The following is an 18,574-nucleotide window of genomic DNA, read 5'->3' as shown; positions in this document are numbered from 1 at the left end:
TGAAGGAATCAATAAATCAATGAATACATAAATAGTTAGTATAGTATGTTTGTCTAAATGACAAATAGTATGTGTATGTATGTACGGTTTGGGGTGGGGGGGGGGTGAAATGTCTTCAAAGTACAAAGGGTGGGCCGCAGAAAATGTTTGTGAACCACTGAATTGGTGAAACACTCAAGAACATTTCTTTTTTCACGCATTGACTCAGTAATTTTCTGCCACACGAGCTCTCACTCTTTAGCTGCTGCCACAGTATTTCTTTTTTTCGGACGATATGCTCGTTTTCTGCATACGGGGTCATTAAAATCTCCAACTCCACTGAGGAGAAGAAGTAGGATTGAGGTATTTTTTTGCTTGTTGCCATGGTGAATCATGTTGTCTGTGTTCCATTAAGGAGGGCTTTTTATATCCTCATGCACGAGCTTCACTCAGAGTTGACTGAAATAGTTATCACCTGTTCTGAAACCGAACACTCTGAGTTTGAGAGCTTAGGGTTCCTCAACCTAGAGTTCAGGTTTTGACTCTGTGTTTGTTAAACTTGCTTCCTGAAACGGGCCCCTGCTCTATTTGGAAAGAGTCTGAGGAGAACATTTGTTGGGATTTGGTGCTATATTAACAATCGTCTCTCCCTTCCTCACGAAAACGAAACGAAACCTGAACTGTCGCCTGTCGTCTGATGTCTTATACGTTGAATTTCCACACAGACTCTCTGTCAGAGTCGACTCCTCCAGTCCTGTAGACAGACTCCAGCTGAAGGTGCAGTGAGGTTATCTCTGTGCAGGGATCTCAACGTGTTGGTGTTAAAGCTCTCACATTATCCTGACAGTGAGCTTCCTCCAGACAGGAACCAGCTGAGGATTAGACTAACAGGAAGTCTGGATATACGCTCTGTCACAGAGCGCCGCTGTCTCCTGGAAACATCTCAAGGTCAGCCTGTTGTTCTGATCACTGCGTGTTTAAACACCAGCTCACCTCGCATTTATCCACGGCCGGCTGCTGCACACAGTCGGAGCTGTTCCCCGCCGCGGCAGCTTTCTGGCCCTCGTTGTCGCCGGTCCCCTCCTCTGAATGCGTTCTGCTCTGGTTGCCACGGTGACCGGCGCTCTGGAGGCGTGCAGACGGACTCCTGGGCGGCCGGCTGAGCTCTCGGCGCAGTGCCCGGTTCTCCTCCTCCACCGCCCGCACCCGCAGCTCCAAAGCCTGACGCTCGCCAGCTCCGCCCACCGGCGCCGACTGAGCTTCCAACGGAGACAGAGGAAGAGGCTTCACTGCGGGGGAGAGGACACGGAGGAGCCGGATTAACAACACTTAGTACGTTTAGCAGTGTTCAGATATGTGTGGGTTACATGCATGAAGGGTGAGAGAACAAGAACGAGCAAAACAACAAATTATTAAAGGGAGAGAAGTTAAAAAACGAAATAAAGCTGCAGAGGAGGATGCTCCCCCTTCTTCTCTCTGGACATAATGAACTTCTGGTGTGATACATCCCTCAGTCTCAAGCTGCAACATGCTTTTTGATCCTGTGATATATAGTTAATAATGGCTAAGATAATAGTTTGTGTGCTTTGTGTTTGTATATAAATGTAAAAATCGAATTAATAACAATCTAAAGGAAGCACTTTTTAAAATAATCTGCTCACATCTGTTGAATAAAGAGTAGCAGTTCCGTTACAATGTAATTTATGGAACATTAAATGAGTTAGAGTCAGAGAGAGGGGGGCTATGACACCGCTGTTAAATGAAACAACACCTGTAGGCTACAATTACCTTTAATGAAACATCAACATACACTCGTACAACAACACAGCACTAAATCCTCATGTCGTAACAAGTGACAGCTCATCAGTAGGCGGCTCTTTGCAGCTTATTATCATTCATTAAAATACGATACGCTGAAATAACAACATCATGATGCAGATTAGTCAAAAGTCAAAAGTCAAGTTTTGTCAAGTCTGTCCTCAAGAGGAGAAGAAAACTACTTTTACAATGTTTGTTTGTTGAATGGAGGTATATGAAAGAGGATTAGAGACACTGATGTTTAGCTCTGACCTTCTTCACGGAATGTTCCATTTGTTTTCAGAATTCTGACAACAAAGACAGAATTCTGGAATTCTGTCTGTGATGTCAGAATTCTAGAACACCTGCTTTTGTTCTCCATACAGACTGTTTCTCCTGCTGACACCTGATTGGTGGATACTACTCAGACTACAGACAGAGACCAGAGCCCTTCTCAGACTAAAAATCCAGACCCTGAGATCCAGATTCAACATGTTTCTGAATCAGAATCTGTAATTACAGGTTAGTTGTAGCTGAAAGTAAAAAGCTTTGTCAGGTCTGTCCTCAAGAGGAGAAGAAAACTACTTTTACAATGTTTGTTTGTTGAATGGAGGTGGGATCCTTCATTTCTGATGCTGTGTTCAGGGAAGTCTGGAACTCTTAACGCTGATTGGCCCCTGCCTACAGAAAGGTATACAACCTATAGAGATGAGTGCTCCTCTGACTTAAAGAATTACGGAATTCTGTCATTGATGTCAGAATTCTTAACATGTACCAAAATTACAGAAAGATAGCGTCTAATTCACAAAGCACAGGTAAAGGGCTAAATGCAACACAAATGCAAAATTGTCCCTTTTCTATGCAAATTAGCCTTATTGCAATAAAACTTTCCCAAACACCAGCACAAGCAACCATGCACAGTTAAGGCTAATTTATACTTCTGCGTCTCCCCTACGCAGCAGGGGCTCACGCAGACATGAGCACCGCATACTTGTGCGTCGGTGTGTCCGTGTCGCGCAGCAATTCTCCGCCGAAACGCCTGAGGGCAGTGCGGTCTCTCTGATAGCCGGTGGCCTGCTTCCGGTCCCACTACGCTCTCTGTTTACTTTCTCACAGCGATTCCGAGAGTATTCTTTTAATCTACAGCTGATACATGTTGCTGTTTATCATACAGATATGATTACATGAAGAATAGAGAGGAGGAGATGAAATACGCTGCCGATGTCCGGGATCCCGGAAGTGCTGTAAATGCGGGAAAGACAAAGCCGCCGAGCAGACCAATCACAGGGCTTGTGGTCCGCGTCGGCTCTACGGGGAGTTACATTTTGGAGGAGGTGCATGTCAGCTACGTGCGTAGGCCTCGGCGTAGGCACGGGAGCTACGCGGACCCCCGGCGTAGGGTACGCCGTTGATTCAACGCAGAAGTATAAATCAGCCTTTAGAGGGACATTTTTACATCTTGCTGAAGGTTGCTGTGACTGCACAAAAGTATTTATAGAGGATGTCATACCAAAAGTGACAACATTCCCACCTTTGGAACACCTATAAATAACATATCTCAATCTGTGCATAAAGTCTGTTAATATGACTTTAATAGACACACTTTCCCGTGTGTGGAGACGTCCAACGCTGTTACTCATGACATGTTTTCCATTTGAACGAGCTGCTCTGCGAGGCTCGCTCCAGAGAGAAACTTCTGTTAATAATGGTGAAAATAGTCCCTCAACATTCACCTCATCATCTGTATTTGGTCACATTTAAACTGTCAGGATGAGAGCACAGCTGAGTGTGAAGACGCAAAACAAGAGCAAATTGCACAGAGCTGCAGAACTTTAAGGACTTGTTTGCACTTCAATATCATCAGGACAGTTTGTTTTGTGAGCTGAAGCTTAAGATAGAGCAGACAGTGAGGTCATTTGAAGTGAACTCCCCCCAGAGTTTTTTAAAGACAACCTCCTTTAACAGAGAATTAAAGCTTTGTAGTGTGGTTCATGCAAGCTGCTAAGTGAGGCAGGATTATCTGGGTTTGTTGTTTGTTCACATGTCCAAGTCACATTTAGCGTGTCTTGCGAGCAGAAAACTGATCTGTGTTCATCTTGTCTGACTTAGGAGTATCAGTTTATACGAGGATGACACCGTCCTTTATGCTAACGGCTCTTTTACAGCTCAAACAGCATCAGGATCCCTATCCATCTTTAAAGTTCTTCAGACGATTCTGCTGGATCTCAAATTTTGATTGAATGAAGACGCGCTGCCAAACAACCACTTAATGCTTCTGAAATTTAATCATTATACCCTTTGCCTGAAATGAGTTCAGACAGCAGTCTTTCTTTAGAGAGCATGAGACTGACTGGAACAACAAGTGAGAGTAAGAGGAGAGAAATGTTAAAGTTGTTGTTTGATGGAGTTAAAAGTCCTCTGCAGTGTCAGGCGATGTTTGAATCATCCTCTCTGGTAATTTCATTGAGATTAGAGTTTGTTTAGCAGGAGACACCTGATTAAATATGCATGATAAATAATAAACTCAGCAGCAGGCGCAGTTTGAAATGTATTGTGTTTATCTTTAAATATGAATTTCTGGTTATCGGCTCACATGCTGATGAAACTAAGTGCTTTATTTCACAGACTAAAACCTGGAGGGGACGAGGACCACGCCAAGAAACACAGCAAGAGATAAACCCTCGTTCTCTGTTAGAGCTGCATCATCCCGTCCTCTTCATTCACTGAGTTTCACCCTGAGAACAAAAACCCAGAGGCTCCAGAGAGCAGGATGATCCCTGCAGGTCTGAATGTTGGATCCATTTTTAAAATGTATTTTAATCTGTTTTTAAAACTGAAGTTAAAGACGAGCTGCTCAGCTGGACACAGATACTTCATACACAGAGATATAGAAGTTAAAAGGTGGGAAACTCAGCAGGAGAGCATCGTGGAAGAAGATCACGTCTCAGATCAGAGCTTCAGATTTAAAGCCTTGCACCCTGAAAGATACCAAACAGTCTGCAGGAGGGGGGCATGTGTGAACGCAGATCCATCAGAGGAAGAGAGGTAGTGGGCGGGGTGATGAAACCCTAATCTCAGTGATATAACCCCGACACTGCAGGAGGAATAACCGTCTCCTCCGGTGTCAGTGAGAGAGGCATAACTCTGAAAGGTAAGCCCAGAGAATGTCAGGACCTGAATGTCAGGAGACCACATGTAAACGAGGCTCAACCTTCACCAGCTGGCATCACCTGGGATACTCAGGGAGCTGTGGACGGTCATTAGCATGGATCGTTCGTGGCCGGCATTTGGGATAAAGTTCAGGGAGAAAAGGGACGAGGGAAACAACAGCAGCTCCATCAAGTCAACAATTGAGGCTCGGCTTCAGATCGATGATGAGCCGGCTAACACCTCGTCCAGTGTGCAGCTCAGCGTCTGAAGGTGTGCAGAATAAATTAATCCCTGATTCTGCTGACATCAGAAAAGATACTCACCTCACAGGTTCAAACTCCCTGATGCTTTTGTTGCATTTGAGGATGACACAACTGAGGATCTCAGTGAGCATGAAGAGGATATCATTTAGGAGATACTCAATTCAGGATCTGCATCTTTAGGAGGACGCATTTTAAGACTCTGTCACTAGGGGCAACAAGGCAGTCCCATTTCTTGTCCCTCAAATTCGTCCTTACCGTGAATGATGCATCAAGTGTGGCCAAAGATATGCTGAGGTTTGTTGCACGCTAATTCAAAAGAGATGGTGGACTTGTAAGCGGTCAAGGAATGCACTTTTAAATGTTAATGTATGATTAAAACTAAATCAAACAGCTAGCCGTGCCTATGTTGAAAAACCATCTCATCACAGAGCCTTAATGCCTCGTTTGTAGACCTCGAAGGCCCCTCGATGATGCAGCTCCACATCTGGGTAGCAGCTCGTGTTGATGTATCTCCAGATCGAGTCTGCTCCGATGTCTTTGGATCAATACTGTCAGTATAAACAGCACGTCTGTCGACACTCTGTATCTGATTCCAAGCAGCAGTCTCTGCAGCTTCAGGTCTCTGATTCAGCTGAGACTCAGAGATGAATCTGTCTGTCAGGTCTGTGTTACACATCTCAGCTCGCTGTTTGTTTGAAGGACAGCGAAGAGTTCACCACGCTCTCCAGCCACGAGTTAACCCGGGAACACAGCAGCTTCAGTGAGCATATCACAGTGAGGCCTGCAGGTCGATAACAGGTATTGATCAGTGCGGGGCAATGAATGGTCTTCCAGTATGATACCATCTGTCATCACAGCCAACAACCAACATTTCCCCCCCCACTGAGAGAGTCTGTGTCGCCTTCTGAAGCCGTCTGTCAGATAAACATCCTGAACACGTCTGAGACGTCATTGTGTGTTTTCAGAACCTGCTGAGAGTCGGAGCTCAAACTTTTCGCTGGTCTCGGCCTGGTTTGTTCTCTAACCGAGTGTGTTAGTGAAGAGACGCACTTTGCTCTGCCTTCAGATTTATCGTCCCCTGTGACTGTAAGATATAAAAGCAGTCCGCGAGTACACGGGTCCGCTCAACCGTGCAGGCCGCTAAACCCTCTCTACGCAACAAAAGCACCTTCTGGACTCGGTTTCGTCCAGGCTGTAATTAATTTGCAGAGTGGATTTGCTGGGCCTTAATCCCACAGAACTGGACTCAATGAGCATTCGTTTGCTCGCTCACAGATTGCATATGGCATTTTCAGGGCAGCAGATGCACCTGGTCTCTTCTGCAGCCAAGCCAATTCATTTGGCTTTTAGGTGTTTGTCATGAAGCTCATCATCTACATGCAAACAAAAGCCTCAGTAAACACATGAGGCAGATTTGCCCAGCGGTGGAATAACAAAACATTAGCAGAGAACAATGCTCTGCAATTTACATCCAAGAAGAAGCAGCCAGAAGCTTTTTATCCTAACACTGAGCATGTTAGAAACTCATGCACGTATACACAGGCCTTTATTTTGAAATCTCAGAAACTGTATAAACTGTTTGTTTTTGTTTAGACATAACCTTCTCCATCTGCAGGAGTGAAGAAATAAACAATAGATCCAATGAAGAGCTGTCCTGTTCTGTTCTATAATCCTTTGCTGCTAGCCGTCACATCCTTGATGTACTGAACACAAAGAAAAGAGGAAATATGATCATCCTGTAGAGAGGTAATAATAATAATAATAATAATAATAATAATAATAATAATAATAATAATAATAATGCATTTTATTTACAAAGGCGCCTTTCTTAGCACTCAAGATCACCGTACAGGGCAGAGTTTAAAAAACAATATAAAAAGTAAGCTGATAAAATCAACAAGGCATGATACAGTGCAATTAAAATACAAATAAAATGAACAGGATCAAATACAGTGCAGTGAAGAGGTGTAATCAGAGTGAATATGACAGTGACTTGAGATGTGATTGGAAAATGGAAAGAGACGATGGTACGGATGTCTGGTGGGAGGGAGTTCCAGAGGCAGGGGGCAGACCGGCTGAAGGCTCTGGACCCCATGGTGGTTAAACGGGCGGGTGGTGTAGTGAGGTGAATGGAAGAAGAAGACCTGAGAGTGCGGCTGGGTGAGTTGATGTGCAGGTAGAGGAATCTGAGACCATGCAGATTTCCAGACCGTCAGTATTTTGTTTTATCTTTATTTTATTTTATTTTATCTTTATTTTATTTGTATTTATATGTTATTTTATTCCTTCTTCTTTTAATATTTTGACTTCTTACATACTGTTTATAAGAGCTCTGTAATGACCGAATTTCCCTCCTCAGGATAAATAAAGTATTTCTGATTATGATACAAGATTGAATATGAAAGTATCTGTGTTGTGTATCCTGCCGATTTAGCTTGCTAACGGAAGCTAACATTTTAGCCACATTGTTTTGATGCTAACGGAAGCTAACATTTTAGCCACATTGTTTTCATGCTAACGGAAGCTAACGGAAGCTAACGGTTTTACCTCACCTTACGGTCAATGGTGTCAACAAGCGGAAGCTGAATGTGTCTTAACTCTTTTCCTCTGATTGATTTGACATGACGTGTGCTCAGTTTGCCTCGTGTTGCTCATGTTAGTGAAAGTTAATAACCGTCGTCAGGGGGTTTAGACCAATCAGAATCAAGCATCTTACGAGGCATAAGTCAGAGATGATGTATCGTGATCAGGTGGTTAACTTTTAAACCTCTCTTTAGTCGGAGCCTGAAAGTGGATGTTGGAAGGAGGTGGAGCTGAAAGTTTGAGTGCAATTAAATGAAACGTCACCTCATCCTTAAAATCTTAAAAACCTGATTCTTCATCCTCTAAAGGCGGCAGCTGTCAGATTAAAGACGAGGATTATTGGAAAACAAAACTTATAAACCTCAATCAGGACCACAAACACTCCGTACTGCAGACTCATCGATATACATCTCATAGTGACTTTGCACGGACGCTCAGACGACCTCTCGTGCAGCTTACATGGACACGTGTCATTCATGCTGAGTGATTCACGGTGGTCTGAATGTCACGCTTCATTCATGTACATTAGAGGACGTCAGCTGTAATTGTATTCAGCTGTAAAGGTCCTCTTTGTCCCTCTGGTGCTCAGGCTGAGATCTGGAGGGCTGCAGCATCTCATCCATCATGTGGTGGCACCTGTTCACCTGGCTGACAGCAAGAAACACCTCCATGTTTATTCTTAGACAAGGTAATGTTGAGAGAAAAGAGAATTGGTTAATTATATTTCCTGTTAAATGATTGTCTGAAGCTAAATACCATCGATGCAACTTTAAACTTCCTTTCTGAAAGGAATCAGAAAACAAACGAGGGTCTAAAAACTGCTCAATACATCTCCTGAATCTCTCCTCAATTGAAGACTTTCCCTCGTGCGGTTTCTGAAAACTCTCACAGCTGAGGAAAGTGTGCAGAAAAAGTGAATTACAGTTTCAAAGAATGATCCTTTCTTTCAAACGGCAAATTTAATGAAGGTAGAAAAAGAATCCTGGCTTCACCTCCCTCTCCTGGCTCCTTCACACCTCCTCCTTGCTCCCTCTCTGCTCCTCTCTTTGTGATGAATCATACCCATGCTTCCCAAACTCTGCAGCAGCCTCCTGCTCAGAAACCCAGAGACAGCTCAGATTCGTCTTCAGGGATTGACGGATCCAGAGGTTAGTTTTCCTCGTGTCTCCGGACCGCTCAGAGAAAATGACTCAATCAATAACTAAATCACTTTTTAATAGAAGTTTATTAGCAGCCCCATGTGAGGGCTGATACGCCTTATGGCAGCCATACTGATGCACAGCAGGGTGTGTGTGTGTGTGTGTGTGTGTGTGTGTGTGTGTGTGTGTGTGTGTGTGTGTGTGTGTGTGTGTGTGTGTGTGTGTGTGTGTGTGTGTGTGTGTGCGCGCGCGTGCGTGCGTGCGCACATACGCACACACGCGTTGACAGATGGATTGAGTCAGCTGATCGTGGCGTTGACAGTAATGTTATGATTTGGATGGTTTCCTGCAGAGACTGGCGGCAGCAGATTGGTAATAAAAAATTATGGTCTGTTGGGGTCTCTGCCCTCGTGTGTCCTCGTGTCTGGTCACATCATGACGGATGATAACAGGTTTCAATACTTTCACAATATTATTCTTTATTTCCTGCATACATCAGGAGATGGTGCCATGTGTGAATGTTTGCACAAGCTGTTTTAGTCAACTTTCTTTAAAGGCAAACAATGGATTGTTAAAGCTTTCAGGATTTGTAGATTGTTTTGTTGTGGTGCTCTTATAATGTTTTGAGGTTTGGGTTTAACTTGACATGTGTCTTCAAAACTTCTGTGTCCAATCCATCACAGCACCGGATCTGATAGGTTTCAATTCTAGTCAATGTGTTAACTTCCACTGGATCCGCTCCATTGCGTTTCGGCTGCGTCTCTGATCCGGCAGGTTGGAGCCCTCCGGATCAGATACACAAGACTTCTATTTTTGCTGGATGCCGAAGCACGATGCATCAATCTCAACAGAGCAGATGGAGCGGGACAGGAAGTCAGTTATTAAAACAAAATGAAATCATCCGGTTAAATTTCAGAATAAAACACTCTGTGTTATCACAAGATCGTATTTCACTTAACTACAACAACAAACCATCATGATGAGCGGAGCCAGGCCTGGAGTCAACAGGTCAGAGGTTTTCAGAGGACCAGAAAGACAACATGGATGAGGAGAGGAGGAGGAGAATCCTTGATTCAGTGATTACCGCAGGAAAACCTTGGTCACATGACAGCTGTCCGGAGGTCTGGACACAGACCGGACATGGATCCGGTGGAAGTCCAATGTTAACAAATTCTTAAACACGCAGAATGCTGGAAAGGGTGCGCTGGATTTATTGTTCCCAGTCTTCTTTCAAAAGGATCTTTGGTTGGTTTTAAATACTCAGATGATTAAAAACTTCACACTCGTATAAAAACCTAAACATTCAGTTATCCAGCAGCAGATTGTCTATTAAATTATTACAAGATTTCACATATTTATGCCGTAACAGTGAAATGGTTGTCCAGGCAGGAACTAACATAAGTCAGCAGCTATTAATCTCCTGAACTAATGTTTTAATCATGAGTTTAAACTGTTTCTGCTTTGTTATGAATAATACTGTATCATCTGCATAGAGTCGAGATCAGCTGTATTTAACATCTCACACTTACTTTCAGGTGAAGGCAATAAAACAATAAGATCTGTGATGATTTTAAATGAAGCTGTGAGTCCACCTGAGTGGCTCCTCTCGTGGTGTTTGAATAATGAATGTATGGAGGAAAGCGGCTGTCATTCTGTAGTACTTATCCTCCCTCCTTCTCCAAACCTGGTCTGAATAAAAAAGCATCTTCAGCCGGTGTTTTCACCGAGAGCCCGAGCCCCCCGGTGAGGCAGAGCTGAGCCTGTTAATGCGGCTAAATCAAGTTACAGAGACCTGAAACTGTCATGTTCTGTACGACTCAAATTACTGTGTTGTGGAGCGCGCTACACCTTCAAAGATGGTGATTAAATTACTGGAGAACTGGGACAGGTATGCCGTCTGATAGCATTAGAGAGCGACGGAAATAGAAACGTGAAAACTTCATCCTGTGAAAGCTCGGCTGTTGATACGGTCGATAAATATTCCTCATGTGGCACGAGCGATATATAAAACATCGTCTTACCCAGTCTCTCTCTCTCTCTCTCATCTTCACACCAATATGCAAATAAACTCTGCAACCAAAGCATTTGTCAAATTACAGACTGGTTGAGGGCTCTAATTGTAAACGTCTGTGTCTGTTTTTGGTATCTGCTACGTGGCTACAGAGGGATCAATTCATTTCTTGGGGATTCATTGAATTGATGCATGAGTTATGAAATCACAGGCTGTGTAGGCGTAGGACCAGTTTTGGTAACAGAGGTGTTCTGGTTTTCTGAGAACTTCAGGGTGACAGCGGGCATTGCAGGTACGTTTGAAAGCAGGGCGTGTGGAGATCAAAAGGGCTGTAATACATCCTCTAACCAATCAGTGATCATCTTACAACAAGTTAACTTTAATTTATCTCTCTAAACTCAAATCTGAAGCCAAGTTTTTGCAGAAGTTTGTTGACGCTCACTGTCAGCTACAAATGAGACACCCTAAAAAGTCGCCCATAGCAAACTACAATTTCCTTTCTTCCACCGAACTTCTACCATGCAGCACAGTCACAGTTCCTCTGTGTTCCTGTTCCAGCACTGCTGGGTCCAGATTATTTGGGTCCACAGATTTCCATCTCATCTCCTTTGTGCATTTCATACAATCACAAATGTGTCTGAATGAGTCTGAAGTCCAAGCGTGGATCCAGTTTGGAAATTGGGCAGCAGTCAGTTCACTTCCACGGCAGTTCCCAGGAAGTGAACGAGCACCTCTCCAGCTGGAGCCCAATTCCCAAACTCGGGACTTGAGCCAGTGGCCCTCTCACATCCTGGGCACCGCAGAGGAAGGCACCAAATCAATCAATCAATCAGACTTTATTTATAAAGCGCTTTTCCTACAATGACATTGTAACACAAAGTGCTGTACATAAAAACAACTTAAAATAGAATAATAAAAAAAAAGAGTTATATAAAAATAAAAATAAAAAGACCCCCTATCCTAATCCCAACCCCACAATCCTAAGGTTAAGGACACAATATATGCAACAATAATAATACTAATAATAATAATAATACTAATAATAATAATAATAATAATAATAATAACAACAAAATAAATGAAAAATAAAAAAGAAGTTGCTGAACGAACTGAGGAAACGCTCTCATGATATCTTAATGAGGGAACACTTGAGGTAAAATAAGATGTTAAAACTCAACACAGGAAATTAAACTCACCAATATAAAATAATAAATAATATAGTAAAATACATTTCTTAGATAATAAAATATTAAACCAGAAAACAAGATGCTATACTTAAAATAAATAAATAAAATAAAATAACATTTTAACTAGATGATAAATAAATAAAGTAAGGTAAAATAAAATTGTTATAAGAACAAAATAATACTTATAACGAGACTAAAAAGGTCGGTCAAACTCAAAACTCCCACGAGCTGGCCTCCTTACTCCGACATCTCTCCATCAGTTCTTATCCATTCTGTTTGTGCTCTTCTTCTCCTTTGTTTTCTTCCTCTTGAAATAAAACGTTCATTCACTTTTAGGAACAATATGAAGTTTAGGAAACACATCTGGATGCTGGTTTAGGTTAAGGTGCAGTGTCTTCTAATGATGTTTTTGTGCAGGCAACATATTTTCTATTCGAACCCAATGTGATTCAGCGTTTCTAGTGCTCAGCGTCCTCAGTTGTAAACAGTTCAACTTTTAAAACTCCACCACGCTCATCAATGTCACTTCTTGATCACCGACCATTCAGAATCAAGAAGGGGCGGGACTTCTGAAATCAACTTTGCCAACAACAATGGCAGAGGTCTGTACGGAGGAGAAAGTTATCACACTCATATCTTAGAGCTGCTGCTGATGCCCTGACACGCCAAAAGTGGCGTTCATGGACACGGTACCTCATGACTAAAGTTGACTTCTCACATGGCTCTCCGTTCTTGTCTTCTTATTTAAATGTGTTGTTTAACCCTTTAAGCGCCTCTTTGCACCAACAACGAAAACAACAATGGACTTCTCTTCATGTGATTGAGCTTCCTGAGTTGCTGAACTCACAAAGCGGTCACACTGAGCATCTTTTCTTGGCGCTGCGGAGTCCAAATTGGCTCAGCATCACATACATTAAAATCAGAATAAATTGCATTGCTGTTCACAAGTGGAAGTACAATGAAAGGTTGGCACAAGGTGTTATATTAACCATCTCCACATGCTTTGTAAGCGCTCGGGTGTGGCGTTATGATGATGTATGTTCAGCTGCATCAGAGACCCAGAGCAGCGTTTGAACGTGGTGCGTTGGCCTGTTGGAGGACGTTCTCCGTCAGTGCACTCTATCAGCGGCCTCAGTCACACAGAGGACACAGGAACATTTATTTCCACTCCAGAGTGACCAGAGGGAATGTTCTCCGCTAATGGATTCCTATAGCGGGCGTCTTTGTCTTCTGAATATGAAAACGTGTTGTCCATTTAGGAAATCAGGACTGAGAGGTTCAACTAGGCCTTGAAGGGAACTTAAATGAATTTGGCAGGAAGGTCAAAGTAATGAAGTAATGAACAAGCAGAGTGATTAATGAAGAAGAGACATTATTAGCATACTGGCCTTTAGCTAAAAACCACAGCCGCTTCATTTGATGGAGAATATTTAAAGAAACCCAACATTTCTCAGAGCCCATTACTGCAGACTAGGACCCAACATGCGATCCACTAATCTGGCTCCCAGGGGTCGGCTGTGATTTGTTTTCTGAGAAACACAAGTAATTTAAGCTAACACGTTTATTCTTCACTGGATTATTCATTCAATAAAGCTTCTCTTGTTACACTGACTGCCTGCAGTGGGCATTAAGAGGTCTGGCAGAGTCTGCGTTAAAAACCAGCAAAGGCCAAAAAACGTCAGAGGAAGCGTTTGTTCAGTTTAACCTCCGGAGACAAGACGCAGAGCAGCAACCAGAGACAAACCTCAGCACGGAGGAGACCGACTACAACAAGACCGACTACGATCCTGAAGAGATGGAGGGATGGAGGGATGGACACCTGCCTGCTGTTAGAGAGGTAAGACAGCTGGAGGAAATGTGTTTCTTTATATATTTATGAAAATGAAAGGAGAGAAGGATTCAGAACTGCTCTTAGTTTTGTTTGAAGTTTTAGGAGCCTTGTTTTTGTGTTTATATGTTTTATGCCGACGACTAACAGCCCGAGGCGAAGGCTGAACTGAATAACCTGCTGCAGTTTGCATTATGAAGAAGTTTGTTTTATTATAAAGTGAATTTACAGCCAGTGTTATTAAAAAAAATAACTGATTTAAAGCGTCTCTTTGAGGAAAACCTGGATAGTCGACGTCTTGCTTTATAAACAGGGTCGATGAAAGGTTTGAGCGGATCACTTTTGGGTGGTCAAACTTTCACACCATGTCTGGCTGTCAATCAATCTTTATTTATCCCCAGACTCTTTCCAAACAGAGCAGGTCCAGACCGTACTCTATGTTCTATTATTAACAAAGACCCAACACCAAGATCCAGTCCCATCTTACAGACAGGACTCAGTCTGATCTCATCTTAATCCTCCTTAGTGTCCTCGCCCTTTGGTTTCTGAGACCACATCCATGTTTCATACAGACTGTGGTTTACGTGTAAGGAGCAAAGAGGCGCTGCTGTCCTCTCCATCTAAACAGATCTTACCCCGAATTTACACAGCCTGTAGCCTGTTTGCTCTGTCCGACGGCTTGCACCCTGCTACACAGGACTCGTGTTTGGAGCATAGCGCAGCTCGGAGCAGGCAGGATCAGCTGGGTCCAGCATAGAGAGAATTACATACAAACAACAGGTCACAGAGCCTTTCTGTGGTTGTACCATTTGGATAGTATTCCATTACTTTTGTACTTTAATCATCACTGAGTACGCTGCAGAACTATAAAGTTTAGTTTTTGCAGGTTTAGTTTAATATGAATAATTGTGATCTACTTTGTTGTCCTGTAACCTTCTGACACAATTATCATCCAAGTCCTGTTGTGGTCGACGTGGATCACTGATATATGGCTGTTTGTACCTTACATCCATAATCGATGAGTATTTCTGATCTATACGATCTTTAAACGGTCGGGAGTCCATATATGGTGTTTTATTTTGAGACACGCCACGGCTGCAGGTAGATCAACATGTTCCTCCTTTCATTGTTTCAGTGTAGAACAGTGAGGTGGAGTGAAGGTCTGATGTGCCTTCTTTTAACAGTCTGTATTATCCTTCCTTAAAACAGTTTGTGAAGTCGTGCTAATGTTTGAGAGGTCAGGATGAATCTTTATTTTCACCGTAATGAGGACGAAGCCTTCTCTCGTTCATGCTCGGTTCGGATGAGACGCCTCAGACTGCTCGGTGAGGGTGCGAGGACGACAGCCGGTATTAACGAATGAAAAGAATATCTGCTGACTGAGTGTGCTTTACGCTCTCTGGTGACACATTCAGCCTGAAATACTCGCTCACATTTTACAGAGGCATAACAATTTTCTGGTTAAGACGATCTTGGAACGCAATGTTTATTTCTGTCACTTCAGATTTTCTGCTGCTCGTAGCTTCATGTGTGTATTTCCAACAAAAACATAATATCCAAATCTCTGCTGCTGAATATTTTACATACTCAAGAGTCTTTTTGTGTTTCCAAGCAAACATTTCAGACAGATACTCATTATTTTAGAAAGACCTCATCTTCTCTGTGTTCCTCCTTTAATGCATTCAGTTTATCCGAGTTGCTGTCACATAGTCACAACGTCAACAACCGTAAATGTCCTGTGACTCATGTCTTCACTTATGTCATCTGTCTCTGGTGTATATCACGGTTTGATCACAGGCTGGGGGTCAGAACCATGATATAATCAGGCTCAAGTCTTAGAAAGAGTGAGCTTCAAAGTTTTCAGGTTACGTTGACGTATTTGCTGACATGTTCGCTGGATGAAATCGCATGAAGTTTGTCAGCAGCTGCAGGTTTCTGGATGTCCGTGCTCTCTCAGTTCAGGTAAATAACTCTGCACATCACTTTGTGTCTGCAAGATAAGTGTGGGTGTTCTCCATCCCTCCACCTTTAAAACAGGCTGGACAAAATAAAGTATGGGCCAATTAGTAGTGTACCAACACATGAATAAATATCATAAAACTCCAGCTCCAGACACAGAATGAAATGTTCATGTTCAAACCCGAAACATCCTCAGACCGGGAACACAACAGTCTTCAGGCACTACATCCTCTCCGCCCAACAGTTCATGTTTCCATCCTCGTTTCCTCCATCCTCTCTGCAGGTTTATGCATCCAGACTGAGCTCTGCAAACCCCAGAGACCCAACACATCCCGCTCTGTCACACAGATAAACAGAGAGCGGGAGGAAAAACAACAGATGAGCAGGAACGCAGAGAGGTCAGACATGGAGAGAGAGAAAGAACAGGGGGAGGAAGTGTGAAAGCAGGAGTCTGAGCCAGAGCAGCACATTGTTCCTGTCTGACACGTTCAGGCTGACGCTCCCTGCAGCCAGGTCCTTTCACAACTTATCACACATCCAGGAAATACTCCGCACCGCCAGGAACACACTGCCAAATCTAATAATTACTCTGCAGACCTGGGTGACTGCTGCATTAAGTCAGCCTATTCACATAGAAAGTCTCCAGTCACTGTGACCCCAGTCAAAATTGTCAATTTAATCATAATTAATAACAGCACTACCGCAGCCTTTCAATCCTGAGAGTGTGAGTCATTAAAATGGCTCCGAGAGCTCCTGGACTAAACTGTCTGAGGAAGTAATCAACTCTGGACAGGCCTCAGTGATTCACTAATACTCCACCTCCAAAGAAAAGACGGGAGGAGAGAGGTGACTTTGTCTGCAGGAAATTTGTCTCGTCAGACTTTCTGGTACATTTTAAGATGTTTGACATTAAGGGAAGGTGTGACCCTGAGAAAGTTCAGCTCTGCTGTTTTTGTTGTTATTCCTCTAAATTGATTTATTAAGACCCATGCTCTGAAAACAACACAGACCTTATTTCAATGCAAGGAATTTAATTCCTCCAAATAAATCACACTTTTGACTTTCTAAAACTTTCCCCTCGCACCACAAGCCGTGGAAAGTTTGATATTTTTATATTTGGTTATTATGGGTTTCATTTATCGCTGTAGTAAAACACCTCCATAGCACCCACCAACAAATGAGCACCCACGCTATTTCACGGTATGTATTATGTAAAGACATGCAAAATGTCCATTAGTATGAATTTCTGCAGGAAAAACAGTCTGTATGGAGAGCAAAAGCAGGAGGAACACAATCCAGCATAATTACGGCTCCCATGGTTTTTAATCTGAGGAGGATTTCTTTCTCTCTATAAACAGATATCTGCATGAAGAGCAGCTAACAATCTGTTCTAGATCAAACATTTACACTGAGACACAAATCTGCTTGATGCTGTGTCACTAAAGACAATCAGCATTTAGATTTCCTTAAAGGTGACATACAGGCCCGTCGCTATGGGCGGGCCATAGGGGGCCAGGCCCGCCCCCCGAAATGCTTGTGCCCCCCCACTTGAGGCACAGATCTCTTAAAAAAAAAAAAAAAAAAAATTATTCTATATCATCATAGTAGCTAATTTTGTGTTGAGAAACAGTAATGTTGCTTCTTTATCATTAAAACAATAAAAATGTAAATAAAAAATTGTGTGATTTTGTTTGATTGATCGGAATCCACACTACAGCCTATCACGGCGTTACTGAAAACGTGACGTAGCCTACGTGACGTAGCCGCTAAACATTTACCGCGCATTTTTGAAATTGAAGCTTGAGTTTTCGCCGGCTTACTATTTCATCTCTGGTTAATCATCAAAATGGATATTCGTAAGTGGTTGAAAAGCCCACCTGATGTTGTCGTTGGAGAAGGAGACCCTGGACGACAGTATGAGCCTCAGCCCGTTGCTAGTAGCTCCGTGGAGCCCGACCCTGGGCCTGGCAGGACCTGCAGCGGCCACGGAACGGAGGCTAACAAGTCAGGTGCAACCGCGACTGGGGCCATATTTGGGCCACAACTGCCTGTTGGATCAGTGGGTGTGAGTGACCTCGGCACGGACAAACCCAAACAGGTTGTGTTGAAGAAATATCCAGTCAAAATGTTTGGTTCAAAAAAACGATCATTTTCCTCTAGCTGGTATTTGAACAGGGACTGGCTTGAGTACTCGGTGGAGAAGGACACCGCATTTTGTTATGCCTGCAGGAAATTCAAATCTGTATCATCGGACGCGACCTTCTCCATTAAGGGATTTAATGATTGGAAACATGCAATTGAAACAGGCAAGGGCTTAAATAAGCATGCAGCTTCAAAAGAACATTTAGCCTGTGAGGCAATGTGGAGAGATTCAGAGAAACGTAGAGAGACAGGGAAAGAGATTTCCACTCTCTTAAATTCAGAGCAACTGGCTCGCAACAGATACTACATGTCAGCTGTAATTGATATGCTGGAGTTTTTAGTGGTGAATCAATTGCCGTTACGTGGAGATAATGCTGGTTTTGCCAGTGTGCTGGACGATGATAGCTCCATGGGGCTGTTCTTGTCTCTCTTCGAGTACACCATGCGCAAAGATCCAGAACTGACGAGGATTATAAAAACAATCCCACAGAATGCACGCTATACCAGTCCACAGATACAAAACGAGATTATCGAAA

At 43.1% G+C, this 18,574-nt stretch overlaps 1 protein-coding gene across 2 annotated transcripts in view; it reads right to left on the bottom strand.

The window, feature by feature from the left end:
• Window positions 1-18,574, bottom strand: part of large1 (LARGE xylosyl- and glucuronyltransferase 1) — a 117,828-nt gene that overhangs the window by 63,947 nt on the left and 35,307 nt on the right. For both annotated transcript variants that reach the window (XM_034673506.1, XM_034673507.1), the window contains exon 3: window positions 973-1,268. In XM_034673506.1, coding sequence (XP_034529397.1) covers window positions 973-1,268 — 296 coding nt within the window. The remainder of the gene's footprint in view (window positions 1-972; window positions 1,269-18,574) is intronic.

The sequence above is a fragment of the Notolabrus celidotus genome, chromosome 21 (genome assembly GCF_009762535.1).
Source record: "Notolabrus celidotus isolate fNotCel1 chromosome 21, fNotCel1.pri, whole genome shotgun sequence".
In the NCBI taxonomy this organism is placed as follows: domain Eukaryota; kingdom Metazoa; phylum Chordata; class Actinopteri; order Labriformes; family Labridae; genus Notolabrus; species Notolabrus celidotus.
The sequence above is the reverse complement of the archived record's forward strand: the minus strand, read 5'-3'. Positions and strand labels throughout refer to the sequence as shown.